Genomic DNA, 15,354 nt, shown 5'->3' on the forward strand with positions numbered 1-15,354 from the left:
AGTTGAGCAGATCTGCTCGGCTCTCATGATGATTAGACCATCCAGTGAGTCGGACCAGTATGCCGTGTGAGCTCGGGCGCTCTGGATCCATTTCGGAAGAAGTCCACTGGCGCCAAACTCGCCTTTACGAAGCTTATCTTCGATCACTTGGCTTCCTATCACGTTGGTCAACTGGCCGTCAAGCTCCTGCCAGAGGCCCTCGTCTTCAATAAGGTCGAGTGGGGGTAGAAGGTAAGGCCGACCAAAAAATTCAGCAAACTCGTCATTGGGTTGACCCACGCGGATCGAAGATTCCAGAGACTCGAGATGAGTGATTTTATCAAGTACATTTTGAATTCCTTTTGGTAACGCGAGGTGTGGAGTACTTGAGGCTGATGAAACCGAAGCAGCCGGTAAATCAGAAGACGTGTTGGTCGTAGTCGGAGCGGGTGGTGATTGGGAACAGTCTGGCGATTTAGAAGCGCTGGGTGGTGGTTGTAGCCAGGGCAACCTGATTGAAGCGATTAGGTATTCCTGGATACGATGGAGTGTCGGAATGAGTAACCTGTCACCACTGACAGTCCAGATATCTTGATCACGGAAGTGCTTGATGTATTCAAGGATCGAGTCGAGCCCATATTCACCAAGCTCGAGGAGTTCCTCGATCTTGTCGTCAGGTAAGACTGTTTCCAGGAATTTTTTCAAATTGTAAGCTTGGTGTTCTGGGTCGTCAGGGGATGTATCCAAGGCCGGTCGCTCGAGGAAAGCTATAGTGAGTGGATGGTTCCACATTGCGATTGGTATTGCCGATTGGTAAGTAGCCAAGATTGTGATGGTAGAGATCAGATTCTCAACTTCAGGATCTTTGCCATAGACAGGGGCAGGTGGCGGAGGAGAATCATCGCGTAGGATGGAGGTGGGTCGGCTTGTTTCGGATGAACCCGCAGTGTTGACTGCGTCTTCCGTACTGATCTCAGGAAGTGGTGGCGGAGGAGGATCATCGCGTAAGATGGAGGTGGGTTGGCTTTTTTCGGATGAACGCGCGGTGTTGGCTGTGTCTTCCGTACTGATCTCACCAAGTGCATTGTTGATTTCTTTTGGTAATGCGACATCCGAAGGACTTGAGTCTGAGATAAGTGGAACAGCCGGCAAATCAGAAGACGGATTGGTCCTAGCCGGAGCGGGTGATGATCGGGAAGGGGTCGACATTTCAGAAGGGCTGGGTGGTGGGATGATCCAAGGCACCCTGATTGAAGCAGTAAGATGATCCTCGATACGGCGGAGCTTGGGAATGAGTAATCTGTCACATTGAACAGTCCAGACTGCTTGATCACGGAAGTTCTGGATGTATTCGAGGATGTAGTCGAGCCCACATGCACCAAGCTCGAGAGTTCCTCGATCTTGTCGTCAGGTATGGCATTGTCGAGGAACCTTCTCGCATAAAAGGCTTGATCGGCTGGGTCGTGACGGAATAGATCGAAGGCCGGTCTATGGAGGAGAGCCACAAAGAGACAATTGTTCCATGTAGCTACTGGTAATGTCGATGGGTAAGTAGCCAGAACTGTGATGGAAGAGATCAGTTTGTCGACTTCTCGATGTTTGCCCCAGACAGGGGCAGGTGGTGTAGGAGAATCGTCGCGGAAGATGGAGGTAGCCGGCGAAGAGGGTCGGCTTTTTTTTGATGAATCCTGGGTGTTGGCTTCAGGTTCAGTCATCTGGGATATCGTACGTTTATTGAGTGATGGGTCGTTTGATTTCTTGATGGCCGCTAGGTTTGCTGAGGCTACTGTGTCTTCAGTTGACTTCTTGTTCATCATAGCGAAGCGGTGTGAGTCTCGCTTGACGGGCTTGGTGTTCTTGGTAATTTGTGGGAGACCTTGATTCTTCTGAGTCGTCGTGGGTGTATCATCACGCGGAGAAGCACTACTCGAGGTGGGCGTTGGGGATATGGCGCGATGAGTCGAGGGCTTCAATTCCGTCTCCTCGTCCGCAGAAGCTGAGTCGTCATCTGAAGTTTCAACCCAAGTGAATGCACCCGACTCGTTTGTGAATGTCTTCATAGCTAGGTCTGGAAAGGATCAGAGTCGTTATCAGGACTTTCAGTTCAAGGTGAGGCAAGAGGAAATGTGGACGTACCGTTGCCATCTTTTGCAATTGCGCAGGCCACTGCCTGCCACGCTCTCATAAGGGGAGCCGACATAGGTGCGTTGTGTATCATTATGTTGACCAGATTGAATTGGCGGACGAGTTTGACAGAGTATTCGTGTTCTGGAACATTCCGGATCGGTCGCTTGGAGTTGGGGTAGGCTTGGGTGGTAGCTGAAGGCCAATCCTTTGGGACGAATAGCTGCGAATCGGAACTACCTGGCGACGCAAGAGGTTCCAGACTATCATGAGTACAATCTGATGAAGACACGCCTTCAGAGCCGCCTTCAAGGAAGACTTACCGCTCATAAATTTTCGTAAATCGTTTCCGATTGAGGCATCCATTGGGGCTTCGACACAAGCATTGTCCTGCTTCTTTGAAAAGGTATTTTGGTCGTTGTCGCTCGGAGTCATTATGAAGATGAGATGAGAAAAGAGCCAGAAATAAGGATTTGAGGTGGATATAGATTGAAAAGTGAGACAACGATAAATCTCCAGAGGTCAGAGTGAAGGTAGAAAACGAGGGTGAGTTTTGAAAAGAGCGTACCTAAACAGAGAAACCGCCTGAGGATCCTCAGCTCTGGATAAACCGGCAGGTTTTTGTGATGATGGTAGACAATAGCGCGGAACCATGATGATTTAATTGAGGCCCCTAAGGGATGATTATGGCTTAGCCCTGGATAGACACGTAGGTATCCGATGTGATCAGAGTATCAACATATTGAACTTTGTTGGTTGCATGCACAAGCTGGATTGGAGTTCGACATTTCATCAAATGTCGAACTGTTGAACACATTCAAACCACAAAAAACAAGGAGCAATCAAAGATAATGTGAAAGAACGACAGATGAGAAGAAAAAATGAAATAAGACAGACCAAGGCACCAAAGCTCAGAAGAGACAGAGGATGATTGCAAACCATTAAAATACGTAGCAAGTTCAGCATTTCCTGAAATGTTGAACTTCCAGGCGTGAATACTTGATGATCAGAGGCATAAGCTGCATTGGAGTTCAACATTTCATGAAATGTTGAACTCCAACATTGAACATACTCCGGGAAACAACTGATCAAGACCAAACCAAAAACCGTGAATGGTGGTCTTTGAATACTAAGAAATCAGAAATGTGAAAAGCAGGAATTGATATATCTGTCTCATCATGACTGTACACAGAAGTTTCCAAGAGTGATCTTCAAGACTTGAGTCACTTGGCACTGCATTTCTTCTCATACTCCAGTTTGACAACAGCGGATCAATCAAAAAGAAGTAAAGTCGGATCAACATCAGTACAACACAAGTGGTATTTAAATTGGATATCTTGATGCAGCCTTCAAATAATCACATAATTTGATGTATATAGATCTTCAAAGAAACTAATTCAAAACACGAGCGGTATGTTTGGCAAGGATTTCCCTGATCAATTTATCAACAGAATTAATTAAAGTGACTATATATTTCTCGATAGAGATATATCAAAACTTACTTATGATATTTGCCCAATGCTTGAACAAATCCGACATCAAGAATAGCCCCGTCAAACATCTTCTGATGGGAGACCAACAAAGCATTTGTACATCTTAACCGCTCGTCATGTCTTGATCCATTTGATCCTTTGCCTGGCTAACACAGCTTCAATAGTCAAGCCTGAATAGAAACAATTAATAATCAGCACTATTGATAGGATCAATCGCAAGGTTTCCAAAAACACCTGACTTACTCAGTTTTAAAATATCGTATCTTCCAATCAAGATGGAGGTCAAAAGTAAAACACAATGGGGAAGGATTGAATGATTTTCCGTTCTGATTGAAGTTTGGTTGGTCGGAAAGAGTAAATCAAGAATTTGCCTACTCAGGCTGTCAAGAGCATGATCTGTATGTTCTTGCAGGCTAGGAATAAACCCGATGCGCGGGTCGGTAGCCGGATACACGGTAGGATCCGTGTAAAAAGTGCCAGGTTCAGTTGACGGCAGTGAATAGCCACTTACAGTTCCCTCTCAAAGATTTGTTTGTTTGTAGCCTTCCCCCATATTTCGCTAATTTTTTTCCAGCGGGCAGCTTCTTATCTTAACATTTGATTCGTTGAATATATAAATACATCTGAGTACCAAAATCATATCATCATAATGAGAGTCTTTACGATTTGTCCCTGTGAAAAGAGCTCAATGGTTCATTGCGCTGGATGTAATCTGAAATAATCCATCAGATTCTTTGAGAAAGTTCTTTTCTTCTCTTCAATTGGATTTCTTTCGGGGTAAGAGAGGACACTTCTAATCTCCATGATACAAAACTTCAATCTGAGACACTCATTTGTATATGCAGCTCAATTGCAGGTATCCATTACTTCTCCACCAATTGTAACTGTGTCATTCACAGGCATGATGACTCGCCCTCCATGTATATTTAAGGAGATTAATGGCTTCCAATTGATTTTTCAATTGCAATGAATATTCTCAAAATCAAAGATTTGGGAAGTGTTAATGAGTGCGGGTGGAAGGTCATCTGATGATCGACCTGATCTGACCCCACTTCTCTGACAGATGAAAAACCAAAGCCAGATCTTGTTTACAATCGGAGGTGGAGATTGAGTCCCCTTACCCGAGGCATTGTCCAGTGTTTATCTCTTCCAACGACGTGGACCAATGATTTAATGATTTGTGTTGTTCATATATAGCACAAAGAAAATTCCACTGATTCTAGATGAGATCATTTTGTCTTTCTCAAGTTCAAGACTCTATATCCTTTATCCCCTGAACTATGTCTTCTACATTCCGTACCAACGTCTTTCTACCTACTTCCATTCTCAAATTTGTTGTGAAGGATGATGATGACAGTCAAAAGATCGATTGCAAGCGCTTTCTAAGTCAAGCTTATACCTCTCAGGTCTTGGAGATAATTTGTCTTTTGTATCCTTATGTCAAATTCAGTGACGAGGCGCGAGATGATCATGTACTTCTGAAAAAGATATTTCTGGAGATCGTAGCACCCCAACTTTCTACTTTAATCATTCCAACCGCCCTTAAGCCTGATCAAGACTACTTCCAAGCATCAATCAACATACCAGCCTTTGGGACCTACGAGTTTGAGATGCTCATAACACCGGGGATTGAAATCAACGCTCATCGCATCTCCGAATTCAACTACCTTATTCTATGCTACCTTCGAAATGGTCAACATCGTATCGCAGCGCACAACCTTACGGGATTTGTCAAGACGTACAAATATCTCAACAAGATCGAACTTTCTACTCTGGATTCCGCTTATCAAGACACTTTAGAGGGCCTCCACGAAGCTGTTGGATTTGTTCAAAGCTCACACCACGATATCGAAGGAATTGGCTTTCTGTTATCGGAATCTGAATTATCACCAAGCCACCGCCAAGGACTCCAGCTTTGTCTTGAAAGAGGAAAAGAAAAATTGAAATCTTGCCAGGAAATCTTCGAGCGCATTGTGGCGGACGTTGGGTTTGTTCAAGCATTAGTAGATTATTATCAGTAAGCTGGAAAATTTCATCACTATACGCAGTAAATATGCAATCCTTCTTCCCTATACATATTCTGACTTAAACTCATGACATAGAAAACTTCCCTTGACCTCTCGAATTGACGATATGGAAACTCTGTCTGCTTCATCAAAGCCAATCTTCAAGTTCAATGGGATGCGTGAAGGACTCATGAAAAGTGTAGACAAGATGATGTCCCGTGGATTCAACAAAAAGCAGCTTGTCAAACTTCAACAGAATGTGAAAAAGCAATCTGACAACAAACCGAATACTCCAACAAGACCAGGAAACCTTAGTCGGCCACGCATATGCTTGTTGGAAGAAATGTCAAAGAAAGATTGTGACACTATCCGTCAAGCTTTACACTGTCATTGTCCTCAACTGTGGATACCGATAAAAGTAGCAACAAGTCAACCAATGCTATTGTCTCTCTACAAGGCTTTCATTTTGTATGAGGAGGAGCCCAATCTTCGCCGAGGAGTACATTACGATATCTTTCCCATTAATGCGCTCAACTTAGATGGCTACATTGATGTTTAAGTGGTGAGCTTGTAGCTCCTTTTATTTTTATTCTCAACAGCTCGTAACTCCTTTTATTTTTATTCTCAACAACTGAATTTCCCCATGTTTGTTCAAGACCAGGGACCTTCAAGGACAGAAGCCAGAACATGTGTTTGTGGTATTGAGATGAAGGAATATCAGACGAAGAATTATGGACATGTACTTCTGAACTACATGAAAGAACAGACTTTTTACTTTGTGTTGTGAGATCCCATAATCCAGAATTAGCTACCACATCTTTTGAAAACTGGACTTTTGAGCTGCAATGAATCTCACCCTACCATGAAATTGGGGGATACGTTTATATAGTCCACTTATTTCCTATCATACCGCTTTGGTTCTTTATATAGTAAGAGACCTCGAAGGATGTTGAGTTAAAGTTCATCATTTTCTTAAATAGTGCTTTCCAAAGCTTCTTTCAATTATTCGTGGAACTATGAAAAGCTTTTTGAATATGACCTCCCCCTTGAGACACATCTTCCATTCCAAGTATTCTCACCACTCGACTGAAACACAGACAGAAAATATGTACACCCAGAAGCATAAGAATGAAAATATGTACACGATTTCAACCAGAAGATAGCAACAAGAGAGAAAATATGTTCACCAAAAATCATAAGAATAAAATTATGTACACAGAAAGAAAGCATCAGATTCAAGCATAACACAAGATTGTAAGATAAATCTGTAGTAGACATTTGTAACTTTTGAGACGTATGATCAAGACAGATAACCCAAAGACGGACCCTTTAACATAGCAAAACATTACGTTAGTGCTCATTTTCATAAAAAAGTCCAAAACAAGTGCAAAACATATTACTTACCTCAGCCATATATCACTCCAAACTCACTGCTGACAATTTCCCGATAGATTTCGATGAGCTCACCCTTATTAATTCGGCGGCGGAGGTAGTAGGCAGGATCAAAGTGTGCAATAAGCTGGCGAAGGACCTTTCGGGTGGTCAAAAAGTCCCAGAGATTGCAATCAGGCATCATAAACTGAAGTAAATCGTCTCTTAAAGTAAACGCCTTCTGCCAAAACCGTGGATTTTCGTCGGGAGAGATCATCCTCAAATTGCGCTTGATCAAATAGGGCCAAACACGTTGATGGCGATGTCTTCTGTTTCGATTGTGATTGACTAGGGGTGTGCCAGGACGTGGTGAAAGTCTTGCAGCGAGACGTGGTGAACGGCGTGGTGAACGGCGCGGTAAAGGGCGTACAGAAAGACGTGGTGAACGGCGGCGTGGTGAATGAGGTATGCGCACATTGTGATCAACTGGGGGGTTAATTATATTTGCGTCGTGATCAATTGGCGGGGCAGCTAGTTCAACAGGTGAGGGAGGAGCTTCATAACCGCTCATGGGTGTGACCGCGCGGCTTTGTGGCAAAGCGAGTACATCCTGATCATCATCATCATTCATGGGTGTGTCAGATCGGCTGGATGGTGAAGCATTCATATTTCAATCGTGATTTGACGCAGGTGTCACACTTCGGCGGCGTTGGTCTTGGATGCGTGTGCTTCTTATTCCTACATAGACATCCCCAATGACGTTGAAAGTTTGGCAGATCCTGATGGCCATTGCTAAATGTTTACGAGCAATCAGAAGACCTAAAATGGAGTGATAAGCCAACATGAAACCAAAACAACTTACTACTCTAAGTGGTGTATGGAGGGGTTGTAGAACAGTAACGTTTCTGGGTCGTTCTGAGGAACAGAAGATACACTAGCGGGAACAGAAGCCAGAGATGATCAGAGATTTTAGCAAAGATAATGAAGTGGATAAGGTACTCACAAGCTTGATAGACTGAACGTTGAAACACCAGACCAACATAGAAAGGATAGCAAAAACAGAAGTCAGTGTCATCATCTCGGACTTCAGTAATAATGGATAAGATGCTCACAAACGTGATAGATTGAACGCTTCGCAAGAAATACGGCTAGGATAGGTCCGTCAAATATAGAAGAAAATAATCAAATGGATCTGGGTAAAAAGAAGTGGTTTAGAGCAGGACACAAACCCGCCAAAAAAAGAGATTATCGTTTGTAAGACACTCACAGGCTTGACGGCTTAGGGAACGTCAAAAAGCTACACCAGAGTTGGTTTAGAGCAGTGGACAGATAAAGCAAGTAAGGAAGTCTGGAAGCTTATGTATCACTCCATTGATCACGTAGGCCATCCTGGATTCTATAATTGGTCGTATTTCGAAAGGGCTAGTAGGCAACCCCTAATGTCGTGATTCAGCCTTTGTGCTTTATCATAGAGAGAGTAAGATGAGAATGCTGGTAGTGTAGATTGATCTATGGATGGGCCTTTCTGCTTTCTTTTTGGTGGGCTGTAGAAGTGTTCGGCAAGTTTTGGCCTCTCCATAAACGTTGTTATGGGTGGGTCTTTCTGCTTTCTTTTTGGTGTGCTGTAGAAGCGTTCGGCGAGTTTTGGCCTCTCCATAAAGTTGTTTAGTCACCAAACAATTTTTTTTTTGTATATTCCGTTATCTTTAGTAAGAGACCTATTGGTTCTGATAATGTGGATTGGGCCCCATCGGTTCTGATCCTTTCTTTCTTCCTAATATTCTGTGCCGTATGATGGACCGGCCTTTCTGCTTTTTTTTGTGGTGCTGTAGAGAAGTTCGGCAAGTTTCGGGCATAAACGTTGTTTGGTGACCAAATAACATCTCTAGCCGAGAATCAGTCTCATGATGTCAAATGATGACTCCCTTTTAGATATATGCTCACCGCGGAGGGTTTCCTCTGATGTTTGAGACAAGGAAAAGGTAGAGATGTTGGTATGAGATGAATGTGAACAAAGGCAAAAAGCTATACCACTTGTCATTTGACCGCTACGGTCAAGAACTTTACAAATCTTTATATGTTGGTATGCCCAAAATCTTCGCGTCTATCTTCTCCATCTCTAGAACGCACTTTCCATTGCGATATACCAACACAACCCCTTCTGGTCGTTACATCCTTGACTTCCTTTCTGAATCGACCAGCTTTGATTCAATCAAATATCTTTCATCGCCTCTCACTGTTTTAATACTGCTGCGCGTGTCATGAAGGTGGTCAAGAGCACGATTAGATTTCTGAAGAACCGCATTACAAAGGCGAGAAACTTGTTCGGTGAGCTTTCTCATTACAGCTCTTGGACAAGCTCATCTTTCGGGAACTGACTCCATGGTTTTTTGTATCAAAAGGTTCATCTGATACCTCTGCAGCTGGAACTACTGAGCAAGCAGTCGTAAAACAAGCTAATTTTACCTTTCAAACGCCTTCATTCCATTCCAAGTCCACTCAGACTTTGGGAGATCCTTTTCTTACACCAGTGGCAGAAGTCACTCAAAGCGCAATTTCTAGTGTTTCTCACTGCATGAGCTTGTCAAGTGAATTTCCACATGATGATCGGTTACCTTCACCCGACTCCACGCCAGGCGACCCTTTTCTGGCTCCTAACTCGACCACAGATCCTGAGTTCAATATTCTGGGTTCCAATGACAAAGATGCTTTAGTCGACTCGCCAGATGCTTTAGTTGACTCACCTTGTTTTCTACGTATGTTTGAAAATTTTCTCTACTTCTTGCAAGTACTTCTTGGGTGTCTTGTTGATTGGTGTGCTTTTTGTTTTGCAGTCACATCAAAACTATCACAATCACCTCATAATCGCAATGGCAGCGTTCACAAATCTTCCAGCACTTCAAGCGACGGTGGCTCTGATGATGTCGTGTCCTCGATCGGGAGCAAATCTCCAGAATACACTGTCACCGAGCCATTATTAGATCAATCCGTGCTACGAAGGACTATGATATTGATTAACTCTTCTTGGGTGTCGGCGGAGGAAATTATCCCCACTTCTGATTCTAGTGGGATCGACCTGTTACTTAATGCTGCTGATGTGATCTGTAGGTTCCAATACTTGCTTTCCTGATCCTTCTCTCAAATTCTTCGAATTGTCTTTTTACTCTGGTCTGGAGTTGATTTGAATTTGCCGTTTCAAATCACTGTTCCGGTCATACCTTTTACGCTTTTGAAAACCTTTCTTACAGCTCACCGGCACACCGATAGTCCCACCACTAATGAAAACCAAGCTACAGCTGAAGTTCCCATGGATATCGACAATAATGATGGTGGGTTTGAAAAATCTATATACGTGAATTAGTTGGTTTTAACTAATTCACCTCACTACTACGGTCATACCTCTTATGCTTTTGGCAATATTCCTCCAGCTCACTGGCACACCAATAGTGCCATCACTAATAAAAAACAAGGTAGAGAAGAAGTTTCCCTGGAAATCAACGATGATAATGGTGGGTTCGAAAACCTGGCATTCATTTTTTACAAAGACTGACTATGAACTTGATCTATCAGCTAGAGACATTCAATTCAAACGGTCCAACAGGTTTGCAACACGCAAGATCATCGCCAATTCAGTCAAGCATCCAACTAAGTCTGACGAGGGTAAGCACAAATAAATTCCTTACCACTATATTCATTGTGAACTCAATATAATGTTGTTACAGCCCCCCCCTATAAGCGCAGGAAGGCTTGTGTATCGGTCTTCACCGGATCAATTACAGGTGATTCTCCCACCAGAATTTCTGGTCCTGATGGTCAGTCGACTGTTTCATCATGTTCTGATAGTCATCACCCCTTGCTGACATATGCAATTATGTTTTATCACGATGATTGGTTGTTCATGTATATGAAGCAGCCTGTCAGATGTGCATTAACAAGGTAGATCCATTTTTGGATGAGATTTTCCACCACCTTACCTTGGTCCGAGAAGGCAAATCACATTTCATTCATTGTCCGTTGGCCACCTGACTTTTTCATCTGCCTTTTTCCGGTGTCCCTTGTAGCCATCGCTTGTTGTTCCACTTTGTTTACTATATTTTCACCTTGTATATAACGCTTCACTTGACTCGGTAAGGTCTTCTTTAAATTCATTGTCCAGTCCCAATCTTTTGTATCCATTGCCTGTTGTTCCACACTTTCATCTTGTATATATTTGATTCACTTGACTCGGTAACTCGGTATTATTTTCTTTAGGCCCTCACTCCTAGCATACTACAGACTTGCTACTTAAGTTCCACAACCTACTAGGATGAAATGATGAGATACATATATCTAGATCGTATGCACTTGTATTTAAATGAAGAAATATCTTGCGTTCCAGCTTGACCAATCAAATTTTTGCCAATATACCTGTCCCGAAGTCGGTACCAAAACAACATTCGTCAACAAAAAAACACAACACATTTCAACACCTCATCAACTTTTCAACAACCAAACAATCTCACTTCCAACACCCAGTCCAAATGAGATTATCTCAGCTTTCAAAGAATTTGATTATCCAATGGAATTAACATTGGGAGATTTCAATGAACCAACATCAACTTAATTTTATTACTTTCAAATGTACATTATCTGTCTAAGCATTATCACTAGAGATCATAATTCGCGAGCTTTCTCTTCTCTTTCTTCTTGTTTGGGGGGTGGGGTTCGAGGGGTTTGACTCTGACAAAACAAGTCATCCAGATGAATTTCATCACCGTAGCCACACTTCTTGTATTATTTAACAATATGTAGATGGACAGACACGTTAGACAGGAATTTACGGGGTGATTCATGACCTACCCAAGTTGGTACATAACCTGTTGAGGTTGGAGCACGACTCTGATCAACCAAAAGCTGGGCTTTTGTTTACCCAGCTAAGCGGTTTACTGGTGAAGTGAGTTTTCAAACCTTTTGTGACTGGCTCACATCAAAGGTCTAGGTGCAGCTTTGATCTCATACTGAGTATAACCAAATTGATATGACATGCTGAAGAAAAGGGAAACTTCTTTGTTGAGATGAGTCCTGGGTTTGTTTAACGTTTGCTCGGCTGAACAGACGACTTTGGAAACTTGGTCACAATGGGACCATAGCCACTATCTCAGGTGAATGGGAGTTCAGTCGGTGTATTGCATACTCGCCGGAAAGTTAAGTGAAAAGATTTGGGGGCTGTCTTGAAGAACAAACAAGATACAGCCTGCATTGAGCTCAACAAATTTTGAAAGGTGAAGTCGAGATGTTTCAGGAATGCTTCAGGAGATGCTGCTGAGATAGAAGGTTCAAAGTTCAAACACAAAAACTCCCCTTGATGATTATCAAGAGACTCAGCGTATGTATTGTAAGCATGCAATATCAAGAATCCTCAGTAAGAGACGAGTGCTTGAAAGGCAACTAATAGTCAGGGCTATGGTATAAATAGAATTATCATCCATTACAATCATCAAACAATTAATCATCTTTCGAAAATCTCATAATTTTAGCTTTCAATAAAACATACATCCTCCGCTCTATAAACCTGACTCATCTGAATTATTTACTATGAACGGCATCAACCAAATTGTATCTCAAAAACTCACTGCGCTCCAAAACTGGACCACCAATCGGACGTTCACCATAAAAGACCTGAACCGAACTGTGTCTGAAAAATTCACTCTACTTGGTAACCTAATCACTGTCAATTGGGAATCTACGACAGATGTGAATGGTGAGTTTTCTTCCTTGAGAAAGAGTTTTCCTGTTGGTTTTCACTCACTCATGTCTTTCATCCTTTACAAGTTGCGAAAGCTACTGACAGAAACTCTACGGGCTTAGGTAGCGATGATCATGATGGTGAGATTCTTTGTTACCCTACTTGTTTTATCTTATTAGCCATCGTAGTTTGAGTCTGCTGAAACACTTTAACTTGAATCACAAATGCATGTCAGATACATCGGTTGAGGATCAAACAAGCAAACCTGATTATCAAGTAGTGGATATCGATGTTCACTCTTCTGATACCGAACAAACTGATATTCTCAAAATTCCTACTGACCCAGAGGAAATTGGTGAGCAAGTGAACTTTGACAATGATGCATATTGTCATGAATCACTGATCTCAAAACTTCCTGTAGCAGTCTCAGTGTTGATTGCTAACAACAAACGACGTACCAAACGACGTACCACAAAATCTGAAGGGGTACGCTCTTCCAAGCGTATCAAGGTGCGAACTACGAATGATAAAAAACGCAATGCAGACGATGCTTTTGAAGTAGATGCTATAGAAGCTATTCAAACCTACTTGAAACGTGGAAAGCTGAATCACAACAACAAGGAGGATTCCCTCGCCAAAGAAGGTAAATCAGTGGAAAAGGCGCCTCAAGCTGGATATCGTCTTGTGTTCAGGAAAGATTACCGCGGTGAGTCAATTAGTTTTTCTGATCAATAGATACGATATTGATCAAGGATATCTTGGTATAAGTAGGTGATCTCACCCCAACAACCCCGCTGTGTGGATGCAAAGAAAAAGTGATTCGAATAATCATGTGGTTGGGTGTGGGTGAATTAAATGTCTTGCCCGATGCCCCCTGGGGGAACGGATGGAAATATGAAGAAGCGTTATACATATGGAAGAAAACTTTCCATGCTGTGAATCGTGTACTTGATGACGAAGGCCATATCCTTGAAGGGTGTTCTGGACCTTTGAATAGTTAGCTTGCATGAATATTTTTTGTACTTTTCCTCTTCTTAAGCCTTATTCTTTTGGGTGGAGCTCCTGGTTTTATCTTGTCTGTTGTCCACTCTCTGCTTGTATTTTTCACTGTGATAGGAAGAGACACTTGACGCTTGATGTCGATTTCAATTTATCTTTATTTCAACATCAGGTCAATCATTGCATTCCAGCCAACAAATGTTCAAACAAGATCATGTCTGAGTCTAAGAGAAGAGTCTTAACCTTATCATTTTCAAAACTTGAACTTGACTTGTGATTGATCAACTGAGAATTAAAAATGGATAGACACCTTACCTTCAGGCTATTCCGCTCCCAATTTCTCAATATCTCAATCCACATGAAAAAAAAGAAATCAATTATATCAAAAAAGGTATCACAATTTAAATTTTAATATATTTCCGCAGAAGAAGACAGAAAGGCGGAGATATTTTTTTATAAAAAAGTGTAAAGATAGTTTTGTTTTATCTCTATTATATATACATGAAACAAGTCTCTTAAAAAAACCAAACAAACATTAAACTGATCCAATAGATTTGTGATAATTGTAATACTCAGTAACGAAAATTGAAGTTTGATCTATAGATTTGAAGTTTCACTTCTTTGAATTGGCATAGGATCCCAACTAATTGTATCGGATGACATGAGCATTTGGTAATGTTTGATAGTGAATTCTTGAATTTGTGATTTGACTTCTGGTTCATCAATCAAATTCAATGAACAATTAAGCTCAAGTTGAACTTTTTCTACGTCTTCCATAGCTTGAGCTTTATGAGATTCGTAGAGAGGAGCATAATCTGAATGTAATCTAGCCGTACCAGATTCGAATGAATTGCGAGCCGAAACTGACTCTTGATGTTTATGACGTGAATCCAGTGCACATTTAGTTAATAAAACAGATCTGACAATTGTCTCAAGTAAGTTGTGATCGAGTTTTAAATTGCTTTTGAATTCTACTAGTTCAGGTTGTGCTTCAGTCAATTGAAATAAATCCACAAGGTTTTGTGGGAGAGGCTTGAATGCTCCTGTGTCCGCTTCAGGATTTTCTGAACCAGATACAGTAGTTGAAACGTGAGGACTAAAGATGTAATCTTCAGGATCAGCAATCTGAATGTGAAACACTTGCTAGAGACTTCACTTACTCATTTTCACTTTTGGTCAAGATGTCTTCACAATTCTCGACTTCTTTGGATGAACTTATTGATTCTGCATCACCACCGTTGCTGTTGTCATTATTATCGTCTAGATCGCCACTATTGTCATCATTGCTTGCGACCTCCTCCTCTGATTCCTCCTCTGATTCAGCATTAGATTCATCAGCCCAATGAAATTGCGGGGCGCGCGGGGGGCGGCCACCCGTACTCATGGCAGCACCCACCCTGGGACGTTTTTGTATCTTGAGTTTTTTGATGAGTTCGATTTATCTACAAAATTGTTGTCCTGTTCGCACTTTTCTTTTTCTTTTTTGCCCCCAAATACAGCTGACGCGCAGCGCAGCAAACCGGCATGACCCCGTGGTTTGGGTCCGGGTCCACCCTGAACTCCCGAAACTTTTGAGAGGAGGTCCCGGGTCACATCCTCCCTCAGATTCAGTGCTTGTCACTCGACAATTTTCACAACCATCTCGCACACCAAGAAA

General features: G+C 42.2%; 4 protein-coding genes across 4 annotated transcripts; 2 read left to right on the top strand and 2 right to left on the bottom strand.

The window, feature by feature from the left end:
• Positions 1-4,876: 4,876 nt before the first annotated feature.
• On the top strand, positions 4,877-6,161 carry MELLADRAFT_88393 (uncharacterized protein; the record flags this gene model as incomplete). Its single annotated transcript, XM_007411636.1, has 2 exons — positions 4,877-5,613; positions 5,699-6,161. 2 exons carry the CDS (start codon positions 4,877-4,879, stop codon positions 6,159-6,161), a joined length of 1,200 nt encoding a protein of 399 aa, XP_007411698.1.
• Positions 6,162-6,600: 439 nt separating this feature from the next.
• On the bottom strand, positions 6,601-7,640 carry MELLADRAFT_107976 (uncharacterized protein; the record flags this gene model as incomplete). Its single annotated transcript, XM_007411703.1, has 3 exons — positions 6,601-6,688; position 6,929; positions 7,034-7,640. 3 exons carry the CDS (start codon positions 7,638-7,640, stop codon positions 6,601-6,603), a joined length of 696 nt encoding a protein of 231 aa, XP_007411765.1.
• A 1,334-nt stretch (positions 7,641-8,974) lies between these two features.
• On the top strand, positions 8,975-13,699 carry MELLADRAFT_107977 (uncharacterized protein; the record flags this gene model as incomplete). The annotated part of the gene is made up of 11 exons (XM_007411637.1): positions 8,975-9,056; positions 9,376-9,729; positions 9,808-10,077; positions 10,222-10,302; positions 10,402-10,482; positions 10,544-10,633; positions 10,696-10,785; positions 11,786-11,906; positions 12,068-12,156; positions 13,120-13,404; positions 13,470-13,699. 11 exons carry the CDS (start codon positions 8,975-8,977, stop codon positions 13,697-13,699), a joined length of 1,773 nt encoding a protein of 590 aa, XP_007411699.1.
• Positions 13,700-14,294: 595 nt separating this feature from the next.
• On the bottom strand, positions 14,295-15,081 carry MELLADRAFT_107978 (uncharacterized protein; the record flags this gene model as incomplete). Its single annotated transcript, XM_007411702.1, has 2 exons — positions 14,295-14,793; positions 14,858-15,081. The coding sequence occupies 2 exons, from the start codon at positions 15,079-15,081 to the stop codon at positions 14,295-14,297; spliced, it is 723 nt and encodes a 240-aa protein (XP_007411764.1).
• Between the last annotated feature and the right edge of the window lie 273 nt (positions 15,082-15,354).

Source organism: Melampsora larici-populina (genome assembly GCF_000204055.1).
Source record: "Melampsora larici-populina 98AG31 unplaced genomic scaffold MELLAscaffold_26, whole genome shotgun sequence".
Lineage (NCBI taxonomy): Eukaryota > Fungi > Basidiomycota > Pucciniomycetes > Pucciniales > Melampsoraceae > Melampsora > Melampsora laricis-populina.